The following is a 13,338-nucleotide window of genomic DNA, read 5'->3' as shown; positions in this document are numbered from 1 at the left end:
CTCAGGCCACTGAATAGTTAAAAGAATTTGAGTTTGAAGAGTGACTCACAATAATAATGATGTATTTGAAACCTTAGAATTCCCACTTATTTATGAAGCATTTGAAGATATTTCATTTGCAAAAGTGGTTTTAAAGTCTCCCAAAGTCCTATAGGAAATTTGTCTTAAATAGAAATTAACTTAAAATTATATATAAACTGTTTAACTTAAATATACCAATGAAGTAGAAAACTAATAATGAAAATATATTGTGGGGTCGGCTAGGTGGCTCAATGGATAGAGCACCATCTTGAAGTCAGGAGGATCTCAGACACTTAACTAACTAACTGTGTGACTCTGGGCAAGTCACATAAACCCCAATTGCCTCAACAAAAAAAAAAAGGAAAAAAAAATATTGTTTAGAGATGTGCAGTTTCATGTAAAATCCTCTTCTATTCTACACTATATAGAAATCGTCATTTTGGTTGATATTTATTGAGTTCAAAATAACAAGAAAAGAAATACATCTCAAACTAGAGATCATGCATGAAGGAAAATCTAGCAATTCCTTATTTCCATAAACATAAGCTTTAATTTTAGGGTACCATATGTCATAGGTTCTTTCCTTCTCTAGGGAATTTCCTTTGAATTAATGATATATTTTTTCTTACTTTTTTAAAAAAACAAAATTTGCCATCTATTTTCTGTCATCTTCTCTAACTCCTCTTAATTCCAGTGCTTTCCCTCTTTAATTATTTTTTATTTATCCTATATATGACTTGCTTTTTATTTGTTTGCATGTTATTCCCCCCCTTTGGATTTTAAGTTTCTTTGGGACAAGGATTGGCCTTACCCTTTTTACAGTGCTTAGCACAGTATTTGGCACATAGTATATGTGCTTTATAGCTTTATAGTTCTTTGGGCATAATTCCAAATTATTCTTATTGATTAATTAATCAACAAGTCTGTTGATATAGTTTTGAACCTTAACCTAAAATGATTGATATTTACTAATATCTGCTAGCTCTACATGCCTTTAAGTACACAGATACTGCTCATTCCTTTTATTTTTGTTGAATTTTTAAAAATGTATTATTGTATGGTAATTTTTAAATGATTAGAGTGTGATATAAGACATTAAATTTTTCCATACTGCAATGAGCTTCATTCAATACTTTTTTGTAGCTTGCAAAACATTGGACAGAATCAAACGATATGGAATCTAAGCCATTAACTCCAATATTGTGCAGAGCAGCCAAAAAGAAATTGGAGAACAAAGAAAATGTGTGCACGCCTACGTCTGCTAAGTCTGCTATGAAGGATGAAGAACATTTTGTACTGCCAATTCCAAAGACTCCTGTTAGCAAGAGTGTTCATGAAAGAGGAATATTAACTGTACCAAATCCTCCTCTTTACAAAGGTATAGATTGTATGCATTAGAAGTTTGGGTTAAGTAGTAGTGAAAAAATAGATGTCCCTTTGATGTATTCTTATATCAAATAAGTCCTGTACTTGAATGGGAATTGAGATGGATGATCAACCTTTCCGAAAGGATCTTTTATAGTTTCTGATACTTGGGGTCCAAGTGTAGTCAACTCTCAATTATCCACATTCATATTTGAAGCCATTGAGTCAAATGTCTGCTTATTTTCTGTTTTCTATCTGTAAAATGTTGGAGAATTGCAGCTGCTTCAATGCCAGGCCTTTACCTGTCACAGACAAACTTATTGGTAAGAACAGAAAACCTTCCCTAATGTTATTAGAAGATGGGAATAGTATCTTTTGAAGAGATTAGTGCTTCATTTAAATGCAAATAACAGATGTCAATTGATAGATACTTAGCATTTGCTTGGATTACTTTTGACTTAATAATGGAAGGTAGCAGAATAGTTAGGGCAGTGTAAAGTATTCAGGATTTGGAATGTGAAGACATGGTTATGAAGTCCAGCTTTGCTACTTATTACTCCTACTTTCAAGCCAGCCATTTACAGGAATAAGATGCAGAGTTGTAAAAGTTCTTTGTTCTGTTTCTATCATCATAATCTGAAGGTTTAGAAGAGACTTGGATTTATCTAGGTATTTTATGGGCCCAGGTGACTTTGACCCAAAGCAGTAGGAAACAAAGTGGCAAAAAACATAGCTAAAATTTTCCTCTTTTCTCAGAATTATGAGATTTCATATTCAATGAAGCATGTTTCCTTCAGAACTGTAGTTCTTTTTCTATTACTTCCTGAATGTCATTCAATCATCAGTCCAGGATCACCTAGCAGTTGTTTATACCTACATTAACATGCATCAAAATGCATGTCTTTCTGTCTGGGCAAAAGTTAGTTTCTTTCAGTAACTTTTCTCCCTAAATAGCAGCTTTCTTTACACCCTTTTTTCCCTCATCCCCCTCTGATTTCTGTCACATTTTTTAGACAACTAGTCACCTTTACTAAAATATGTTGCTAAATCTACTTGGTCAAGCAAGGGGCTTTCACAGCTTCCCTCAGCATTTTTCAGACAATGTTACTGACCTTGTTCAGGAGTTTACACATCATGTAATCTATTTTACAGTTGAGGAAACTGACATCCTTAGCAACTAAATTGCTTCCACCTAGTCAAATATGGAAATAGTACTTGGAATTTGAACCAAATTTTTTTGACTCCAAGTCTAGAGCTCTTTCTATTACAAATTCCATTTTAAGTGTTTTATAATATAGCTTTAGTCTTCTTTCAGCCTTCTATACTTTCATATATTCCACCTTTCAATTAAACCACCTTCTTGCTAGTCTTCCGACATAACATTCTGTTTTTTGTTTTATATGTTTTTGCACTCATGTTTGTTTCTGAACTCACTAATTTGAACTTAGCTCAAATACCATCTCTGACAGGTCTACCCTAACTGCTAATACCTTCCCCTCCCAAATAACATTTTGCTAGTCTTACAAAATATAAGCTTCTTGAGGACAGAAACTGTTTTATTTTTGTATCCTCAGTGACATTCATAGTGCCTGGCCTTTTGGTACAATAAATGCCTTATTGTTTTTTTCTGTCCCCTTCTTTAATTTGAAGTCATCAAATAATCAAATTGTGTGTTGATTTGACTTTTGAGTATCTTGTGAAGTTTTTTATAGAATTTATATTATTTATTTATCCCCTGCAATACATGTTGAAATAAAAGCTGCAACTATTTGTACAGTAGTAATTCCTTTCTTTTATTTATTATATAAGAAAGGATGATGATGGAGTGTCCCCTATAAAGACTTTTCTTGGGGTCCTTGTTATAAGAAGAAGCTAGACACAATTCTTTCTTGTAGTTGTTAACTTTTTTTAAATCCCTGGCTCCCCCTGCTCTCTACTTAAATTAAGAATTTTAAAATTATTTATTCCATTCTTTACATTTATTTAGTGTGTGAGTTATTAATTTTTTTTGAATTTTGAGGTCCAGATTCTTTTTTACCCTCTTAACTCCTTCACCTATTGAAAAGGCAAGCAATATATCACTTATACATGTAAAGTCATACAAAACATGCAAAAATATTAGCCATTATATTGACTGTATTAATATGAATTAGTTCCTTTCCTCCACTTGGATGATTTACAGACTTTAGGCTCTAAATATGAGATTGTTAGGCTCTAAATATGAGATTCTTATTCAACCATTGAGTTGATGGAAATAACTTAATTATATCCATATTATTATTCTCAATCTTGTGTGTGTTTGTGTGTGTGGGCATGCATATATGTGTGTGTGTGTGTGTGTGTGTGTGTGTGTGTGTGTGTTGAAAACTTTTAAGGAAAAGAAACTTCTAAGAGTTGATTTGAGGAGCTAGATGTCTAAAAGCCTATGATGTGGAAAAGAGGGTTAGATTTGTCTTTCTTTGTCCCAGAGAATAGAGCTAGAAGCAATAAGTGGAAATTTTAGAGAGGCAGAGGAAAACTTTCTGACATATCCTAGGAATCAAATTAGCAGCCTTAGTACGTGATGGATTCCTCTTTACTTGAAGCCTTTAAGCATCTTTTACTTGTTAAGAATGTTACAAAGGGGATTCTTAGTGATTGTACAAGTTGGCATCCCTTCTAGTGCTGATTTTCTGTTAAGACTAGTTTAGCATTATAAGTTTATAGGTTGAGTTAGAAGGGAACTTTAAGACCACCAGAGATCCCCTTCTACTCCCTTCTCCCATTTCACAGACAATCCAAGGCCCAGCAAACTAAAGTGGTTTGCTTAAGGTCAATCAGATGGTAGCAGACATGAGATCTGAACCCAAGTTCTCTGATTACAAATCTAGGGTTTTTCCACTTTGTTTCTGGGTAGATGTGTTAAAATAAAAAGTAGGAAAAAGACTGGCATGGTCTTTGAAACATTGTAATAGAGAAGAGAGCCATATGGTCCAACTCAGGAAAATGTATTAAGAAATTTCTATCATCTCATTCAAGTTATGAGTAAATTTTCTTAAATATTATATAAGCATCCTTATATAATTTTTTCTTTTACTCATTCTCTTGTTATGGTTGACCTTATTAGTTATTAACAACTGATGAGTGCACATCACCTTTTCCTCTCCAGCTGTGGTTATTTCAGCACTCCCCCTCCCCCATCTTTGTTGTAGTCCAGCCTCATGGTCTGAACCTAGGTTTAGAATAAAATAAAACATTTTTAGGTCAGCCGACTGCAAAATAAATTTTATTTAAGTATAACTGGGAAAGGATATTCAGCAAGATAAAGAATTGACTCAATTTGGCACAGTATCTTTTGCAGTGCTGACATACTGCCTCTTATTAGCTATGTGACCATGGCAAATTCTTTAATCTCTGAATCTCTTCAGCAATTTCCTAGAACTTGTTTTTCAAGTTATACATGGGTTGTAATCAGTGTTGGTGGAGGGAGTTCTTACACTGGGAGATTATACTAATGATATCATAGATCTTTTTTGTATCTCTTTTCAATACCTTACCTTGTCATTACCATGAATCTTTAAAAGTAGTTTTAAGTTTAAATATACTTTGCTTTATAGAATGGGTATCTTTCTAAAGTTGCTTATAAAGCTGGTTCTATTTTCCTTTTGACTTCTTTAAGTATATAAGAGAAGTCTACTCCAATCGCTTTTCTTGCTTTGATGACAGCATGAGGCAAGAAAAACTGAGATATTTGAACAGATTCTAACTACTCTCCACTATTCCCATCATTTAAAAGCTAGCAATCACTGTATTACTTGATTATCTCTAGTTTTACATTTTTTTGAGCTTCATTTTTGCCATCACCATAAAAGGGAACCAATGACAATATGTACCGATTGTTAAATTTTGACATTCTGATGAGAATTTTATTTGGAGAAATAGTAGTATTTGAAATTTCTAAGAAAAACTTTTAGATATTGATAATTTCCAATTTTAAAATATATCTACAACTTAAATTTTATGCACTATTCTTTTATTCATCAGAGAGAAATCAGTGCAAGGAAGAAATACTGATTAAAAGTACAAATCCAGAGAAATCAAAGGAATTACCAACAGCCATTATTAGTCCTGAGAGACGGTAAGTATTTATAGTTTCTTAAATACTTAGTTCACTTAAAATGTGACCAGATTTCCTCAGGTCATATACTCAGTGATATGTTATCGGATATGAACAACTCTGTTTAAATTATTCTCTAGATTATATAATCCTTCTATATGCTGTTAGATTAAGTCTAGTTTGACATTATGGAATTAGTGTATGAAGGAGCGGGGAGTATTGTGCAAAAGACCCTGAATAGCAGCAAGAGCCTTGCATTCTGATCTTGGCTTTGACACTAAAATCAACTGTTGGTCATTTCTGTGAACTACAAGGTTCCCCCCGCCCACCTTTTCTTTCTGTAAAATTAGAGCATTGGACTAGATTATTTCCAAGATTCACTCCAGATCTTTGATTCTATAAAATAATGATATAGTTCGTTGTTTAGTACAGAATGGAACCTTTGTTGAGGTTCATTCAGGTCTAGTTCTTTATCCTTGTGAACATATAAATCTCTTAACCTCCTTGGGCCTTGGTTTCCCTGTCTACAATATGATAGGTTTGAGTTTGAAACCCTGAGGTTCCTTTTAGCAATAGATTCTATGATCTGCAACTCCAGACACTGAAGAGACACAAATAACTTTGACCTATTTGGATTGACTTTACTCTTTATGGTGTTTGTTTACAGATAGTTTTGTTGATTCTCTCAAGATTTATAAAGACATTAATAATAATAATAATGTTAGCTAATAATTACATAGCATTTACTATGTTTCAGGGACTGTGCTAAATGCTTTATAATTATTATTTCATTTGATCCTCACAATGACCCTGGTAGATAGATGCTTTTATTATATAATAACCCTCTGTTACAGATGAAGAAACCCAGGTAGCGTTTATATGACTTGCTTAGGGTCAAACAGCAAGTAAATGTCAGGAGAATGAACTCAGTTTTGAATTTAGATTTTTCTGATTCCAGGCCCAGTGATCTGTTCCAAATTTAATAAACTAATTTCAATTTTTAAGTAGATTAAAATTTCCCATCCCCTCTCCCCTCCAAAAAATGCCAGTTTAGGTAAATAACAAAGAAAATGAAATTGTTGGGAAGCATCTTAAAAGGTGAATTTTTGCAGCCAATATATGTTGTCTAATTGGAACACTTTACAATAGATCATATTCTTTTTTTTCCCCCTGAGACAATTGGGGTTAAGTGACTTGCCCAGGGCCACACAGCTAGGAAGTGTTAAGTGTCTGAGACCAGATTTGAACTTGGGTCCTCCTGACTTCAGGGCTAGTGCTACCTAGCTACTGTGATCATACTCTTCTTATTAAGTAAGTTGCTTGTATGTTGTTAGATTTAGGAATACAATTAATCCAAAAACATAAATGTTTTAAGAATCACTTTGGGTTTTTGATACTCTTTATAGTATTAAAAATATAATTTAAAAAAATCTTACCATAAAGATTTTGCTGAAACTTTGTTTCAAATAAGGGGGGAGGGGGTTCTGTAACAAAATTTTTCAGAAAGCTGTCACAAATACAATTGTATAAAGGATAATATGTTGGAATAATATTAGGCCAATAATTAATTTTATGGCTACGTTTTTCTTTTAAAGATGCCGTTCAGTGGAATTGGATCTTAATCAAGCACATAGAGACAGTCCTCAAAAAAGAAAAGGAACCAAAATGTTTGGAAGTCTTGAAAGGGGGTTAGATAAAATGATTACAATGCTTACTCCAAACAAAAAGAAGGGATCTACTAGAGATGGACCAAGAAGACTAAGGGTAAATTTATTTTCAAAAAGGAAAAAAAAAAATACATTGAATTTAATATATTTCTATCCCCAATTTCTGTGTGTGAAAGGGGGAAAGGAGATCAAACCCTTCCTCCATGCTTTCATGTACATCTTCTTGCTTATTCCAATTATGTATATATAGTGAGTTTTCCTTCTACCTTTCTTATATCTTCTATTATATCTTTTTTTCTCTTTTTTTTTCCTTAAATGTTATGGAGTTAATCTGTTTGCTTTTTGGTCAGTTAATCTGTTTGCTTTTTGGTCATCAAAAAAGTGTTTCTTTGTTGGGTGTCCAGCATTTTCTTCTGTTTAATTATACTGCCAACCTCAGTTTGTGGATTGAGACTTTATGCCAGGGCCACATTCTGTTGTCTCCTATACTCTTGGATGTTAGGCCTGCTTCATTGTGCTTCTTGTGGTCTGGATGTTGGATTAGGTAGCCTGGAATCCCTGGCATTTGGGTCTATGTCCTGATGACCAAACATGTGTTTTAGCATAGGTCTTTTTGTGTTTACTCCTTGCACAGTCCTCTCCCTGGAATTAGTTGTATCCCCTGCTGTGGTAGTGACAGACCCCAGCCAGATGTTCTTGATTGTGCTGCTCACAAGAGTCCTTGCAAGGCACTTTGTTGGTGCTTAGTGGGTGCTGTGTTGGCCTGTGTCTTCTGCTATAGTACTTGGTGCCCTGCGGGCCCATCCTCTGCTGTAGCACTGAGGCTCCCTGGGTGCTCTGTGGCTGTGTCTTCTTTTGGGGTTGAGGCTTCTAGGACTCTGGCTTGGAGGAGTTAGGTATACACCTACTACCCAGCCCTGTCTACGTGTTCAGTAACCTGGATGGACCTGGCTTTGTGTACTGCTTCTACAGTTCAGGAGCAAGCACCCTCCTGGCTTTATAACCTGTGCCTCACCTCTTACTTCTTCCTCCTTCAAGTGCTAACGGATTTCTGACAGTTTTAGACTGTTCTGGCTAATGCTCTTTTTCTATGGTTCTCTTCATCATTGTTCCTAAGGTGCATTTTTGGAATTGTACTATACTTGGAATTTTTTGTTGTAAATGTGATCTGCATAGAACATTTCTTCACCTTAATTTGAAATATGTAAATGTTATGATCTTATAATTAATTAGTCACTGAAGCCTTTAGGAATTTGCTTATTAATAGCTCTCTTTATCCTTACCACAGTGCTATCAATTGCTCCTTTCTTTTTAAGAATTCCAACCTTATGGAAGAAGAATGAAGGTAGCTTGATTATAGATGTTATTAATCTGACTTAATGGGTAGGGGAAATCCCCTGGCCTGACAATCAGTAGAGTTGGGTTTCTGGTTCTCTTTCTCCCAGCAATTACCAGGGTGATCTTGGGCAAATCACTTCTCTTCTTAGGCTCTGTTTTCTGATCTGTAAAATAAGAAAATTAATCTTGATGCTTCTCAGGTCATTTATGGTTTTCACATTCTTTGAAAGGAACTACAAAAAAAGGAGTAGAAATTTATTAATTCTTGCTTGTGATTGTCAAATTTCACTTTCTCTTCATTTATGTTCATGATCCATATGTGATTTTTTAAAAGTATTTAGAAAAATGATACAAGGATGACCTATTATACTCATTATGGCTATATACAGAATATATTGCCATTTAGCTATTCTGACAAAAAAAACTTCATTAATTCAGCTTTGAATGTTAAATATAATTAATACTCTCTCCCTATCTCCCCAGTTTTCCTTATTTTTATTTTATTTTATTTTTTATTTTTTGGTGGGCTAAAGCGTTTTCTTTCATGAATTTTTCTTAAGAGTTTGTTTTTTTCCCCCTTACTTTGTATGCAGCAATACCTTGTTTTAGTTAAAATCATTTTAAAACTGGAAGGAATGTTGGGGTTTATTTAGTTCATTTTTTTAAAGCTGATCTGGAACCAGCACTTAGGCTGCTTCTAATTTCCTAATTTCCAGGCCTTGAAGCTGTGTGTAAGTGGAAGATCCTTGGGCTGGGAGTCAGGATACCACCTCTTATACTCGGTGGTAGCTATAGTCTGAGCAAAAACCTTTGTTTTTCCCTCTGTGAAATGGAGATAAAAATACCTGCAGTACTTGCAGATCTGTTGTGAGAGATCACATATGGAGATACTCCTTGCAAACTGTAAACTACTGTGTATGTGTCAGCAGTTGTTATTTTTATATGTTAAAATTTGAATTTAAAATCAGATAAAGTCTTCATTTTGTAAAAGATTCCTTTACATGATAAGCCTTTTTATGTTTTATTTTCAGATTATTAAGTGTAAGGAGGTGAGAGGAGCATAGAAATTTAATACTGTTTATTGAACTACTGTTTATTGAATACCAATTAGAAATATAAATAAATGTTTTTGAAATTTATGATCAAGTCTGTGGAAAAATAATCTGATTTGTTATATATAGATGGAATACTTGTTATGCACAATATGTTTTTTTTTAACATCACCTTAGATTTTTTTTGTCTATGTTTTGATTCTCTCACATCAGTTGTCCAGAAGAGGTATATACCATTATGAATTATCCAGACCATTTGCTTCAATTTTCTTCTGTTTATATTTCCGTACTTCTTAGTATTACTACTATAGAGTGGGAAGGAAAGAAGGTCAGATATGATAACTTGGCTATCAGAAACTTACCATTTCTGATTAAAAACAGAAACAAAATAATACATTTGGAGGAGAGAATGTTAAAACCAAAATTTACATTTTGGAATTTCACTAAGCTGCCATATTATCTTGCAATTTCTGTGGTAGTTTTTGAAAGCAGAGGTTTGGATTGCATAAGTCTGATGTTATTAGTGGATATGAATTGTTACTAGATAGATATGGTGATAAGGAGGCCTCTCTTTTCTATTGATTCTTTTAGGCTCACTATAATGTGACCACAACCAGATTAGTTAATCCAGATCAACTTTTGGCTGAAATAATTTCTATCCTTCCACAAAAACATGTTGACTTTGTGCAGAAAGGGTAAGTACCAAATTGGATTTGAATCCCTGCCCTGACATTTTTTATCTTGCTGATCATGTCAGGTCACTAATTTTTCTGAGTCTTAGTTTCCTCATCCAGTAAATGGGGATAATGGTACTTGTTTAATAAACCATAAAGCAATATATAAATTTAAGTTTTATTAGGTGATAAAGTCAAACCATCTTATTAAAAAGGCTGCATTTTTTCATAGTTTATTTTATGTTTTGTTTTAATTTTAAATAATCTACCTTTACCACTCTTGCTCTGCAAAAAGATTTCTCTATTGTTTTTAGTCCAATTTAGAAGCCATCCCCTCAATGACCTTTCTGAATCCTCCCACCTAGAAGTTATCTGTCCATTCTCTGAAGGACTTTTCTACTTCTCACATATATTTGGCAAAGAGAATACTGGTAGGATCTAGGGGAAATAATGAGTAGTTTAACTGGATGGAAGTGAAGGTTGTGTAAGGTTATTGAAAGATATATTTCTTGGAATTCTTTTTTAACCTGATTGCAAAGTGAGTTCACTAGTCCTCCAAAAAGAGTGAAGTAGTTCCTTTGAAATGGACCATTCTCATTTTGTATTGTGATAAACTAACCTTTTTTGTGGGGAATAGAAAAAAGATGTCCTACTTAAAGGTCAGTATTGTCCTAAAATGCAAAGGATAGATATTCACAAAGCAACAAGACAGATAAAATGACTTCATGCACTTGATTTCACAGTGACTATATTATAACATTAAAGTTAACTCCACTGAAAGATTTATTTGAGTAGAACAAGAATGTTTGACAAAATCTTGGTGTGTGTGGTTATATTAAAAAAACAAAACAAAACAAAACAAAAAACCCAGTACAATGTAAAAGAAGCTATTTTATTTGGAGAAAGGCTGAATTCTAGTAGGCTTTTAATTTTTTTAAACTTCCTTATTTCTTAGTATTCTCATTTAGCTTCACTATAGCATGATAACCATGTTGACTTGAAATTTTTATGCCTTAATACATTGTTTGATGTGAAAAATGATTGTCTGTTTTATCTATTAAGCTCAGAATTGTTTAATATGTCAAATATGTTATCTAGACTATTTATGACTTCCTTACTAACTACTTTCTTATCTTGTTTTTCACAGCTATAAACTGAAGTGTCAAACACAGTCAGATTTTGGCAAAGTAACAATGCAGTTTGAGCTAGAAGTTTGCCAACTTAGCAAACCTGAGGTGGTAGGTATCAGGAGGCAAAGGCTTAAGGGTGATGCTTGGGTTTATAAGAGATTAGTTGAAGATATTCTTTCTAGCTGCAAGGTGTAATTAATGAATGATTTATATAGCCTATAGGTTAAATGTGTATGTTAGACTACCCCACTAAGAACATGGCTTGATCACTTTGAATTTTAGACCATTGGAGCCAAAAATGCATCCAAAAAGGACTATTTTAAGAACCAGTGTCTTTTTTGTTTTCAAACAGAAGACATTTTATGTATGAATCTAAGGCAATCCCATCTGTTGTTATCCATTACTGTCTTTTTTAATCATGTACCTTTGCATATTAATAACTGTTGACTTTCTTACATTCATTTCCTTTTGTGAATGTGAGCTTGTAACTGTATCTTTGATGTGCAGTTTCTTTCTGGAATAAAATAACTTAATGAATAAAGCATATAGCTCGTCTTTTTTTTGCACTTGAGATTATCATCTGAATAAAACATTGAATGTCTTTCTAACTCTTAAGTAAAGACCATTTTTGGTATGTTTTATCAGATATCAAGTATGCCTTGGGCAGAAAAACAGATAAGAATTAATTTGCATAATTTTTTCCTATATCTGTTCTAAGTAGGATTTATGGAGATCATTAACTAAGTCACAGCTGTGGTTATCAGAGTTAAACAACATGCTCAATGTGTTGAATAAAATAGAATTGTCATCAATAAATATGTAGTGTTTGAACTATGAATTTACATATTATATTTCAATATGATAATTTCCCTAAGTCTTAACTACCATAGAGCCTTACGCATAGTAGGTACATAATAATAATTTTAGGAATGAATAAATGCTTGACAAATCTTTATATTTATGTTTAACTTTAACTTTAATATTGGTCTTTAAAGTTAGAACTAGAATTATCCCAGGATAGCTTTTACTGGACGGAATTGTCTATTGAATGAATAGCTCCTTTTCCTAAGCAATAATGAGAGAACAGTTTACTTTTCAACTGGATTACTGAAAGATCATTATGAGTTTAGAATTGTCATTATTAGAGGATCTACTACCAATCATTTTGGATCTATCAAAATAAGTACCATTGTCACATAATTGCATTACTGTTCTATTGATCTTCATAGTGAGGTGGACCATTTGTGGGAGGAAATGAGCAGGAGTCAGAGAGGATGTGAAGGCATAGATGAGTCAATCTGCATCAATGATAGGAATAGCCATGTTGAGGAGACTGCAGGTTCATTAAAACAGTGAATTTGAAAGACCTGGGTGGCATTTTCCAGAGTAGAGTCAGGAGGTTTTGGGTCCTCCTGGGTCTCTTGCTCTCCCTCCATTTACAATCTTTATCATCATCAACAACAACAGCCTTTTTTACAGAAGAAAATGAATCTACCCTGTCCAGTCATTTTAGAGTTAGTAAATTCTATTTAGCTGAAACTTAATTCCTTGAGTAAAGGGAAGAAGTCGCCTGAGAATATTTATTTTCGTATAGGATTATAGCTGATGTGTTTTTTGTTTCTTGGGTTGGCTCCCCCCATGCTTTTAACTTAAAGGGGGGATTTAGGGTTCATATTTCTTGTCTGTTTGTAAATATTGTTAATTTCATGAGTTGGTTAGATTACTTTATGGACTAACATTTGTACTTATTTTAATATATATCTGCTGAGTAGCTTTGTATTCAATCCATCCTACTGTGTCTGCAGAGTCTTTTCTTTAGAAGCCAAGAAAATAGTAGCAAACCCTGAGGAATCCAAGCTCAAACTATAATCTGGGTTTTTTTGGTTTGGGTTTTGCCTTAATTGGGATCATTTGATTCAGCTGGGCTAGCAGTTGAGCTTTGCTCTTATCAGTAAGTATAAGGCAGCTCAGCCTCTATTAGGCATTTAGAGCACT

The 13,338-nt window shown here is 33.6% G+C and overlaps 1 protein-coding gene across 1 annotated transcript in view; it reads left to right on the top strand.

Moving 5' to 3' along the window:
* The window catches only part of MELK (maternal embryonic leucine zipper kinase), a 79,399-nt gene extending 67,512 nt beyond the window's left edge, over window positions 1-11,887 (top strand). Inside the window, exons 13-17 of the mRNA XM_051996225.1 lie at window positions 1,165-1,399; window positions 5,410-5,503; window positions 7,078-7,246; window positions 10,131-10,234; window positions 11,361-11,887. Of these exons, the coding sequence (XP_051852185.1) occupies window positions 1,165-1,399; window positions 5,410-5,503; window positions 7,078-7,246; window positions 10,131-10,234; window positions 11,361-11,538 (780 nt within the window). The 3' untranslated portion in view covers window positions 11,539-11,887. The remainder of the gene's footprint in view (window positions 1-1,164; window positions 1,400-5,409; window positions 5,504-7,077; window positions 7,247-10,130; window positions 10,235-11,360) is intronic.
* The last annotated feature ends 1,451 nt before the right edge of the window (window positions 11,888-13,338 follow it).

This window comes from Antechinus flavipes, chromosome 1, assembly GCF_016432865.1.
Source record: "Antechinus flavipes isolate AdamAnt ecotype Samford, QLD, Australia chromosome 1, AdamAnt_v2, whole genome shotgun sequence".
NCBI lineage: Eukaryota > Metazoa > Chordata > Mammalia > Dasyuromorphia > Dasyuridae > Antechinus > Antechinus flavipes.
This window is presented reverse-complemented; position numbering and strand designations above follow the sequence as displayed.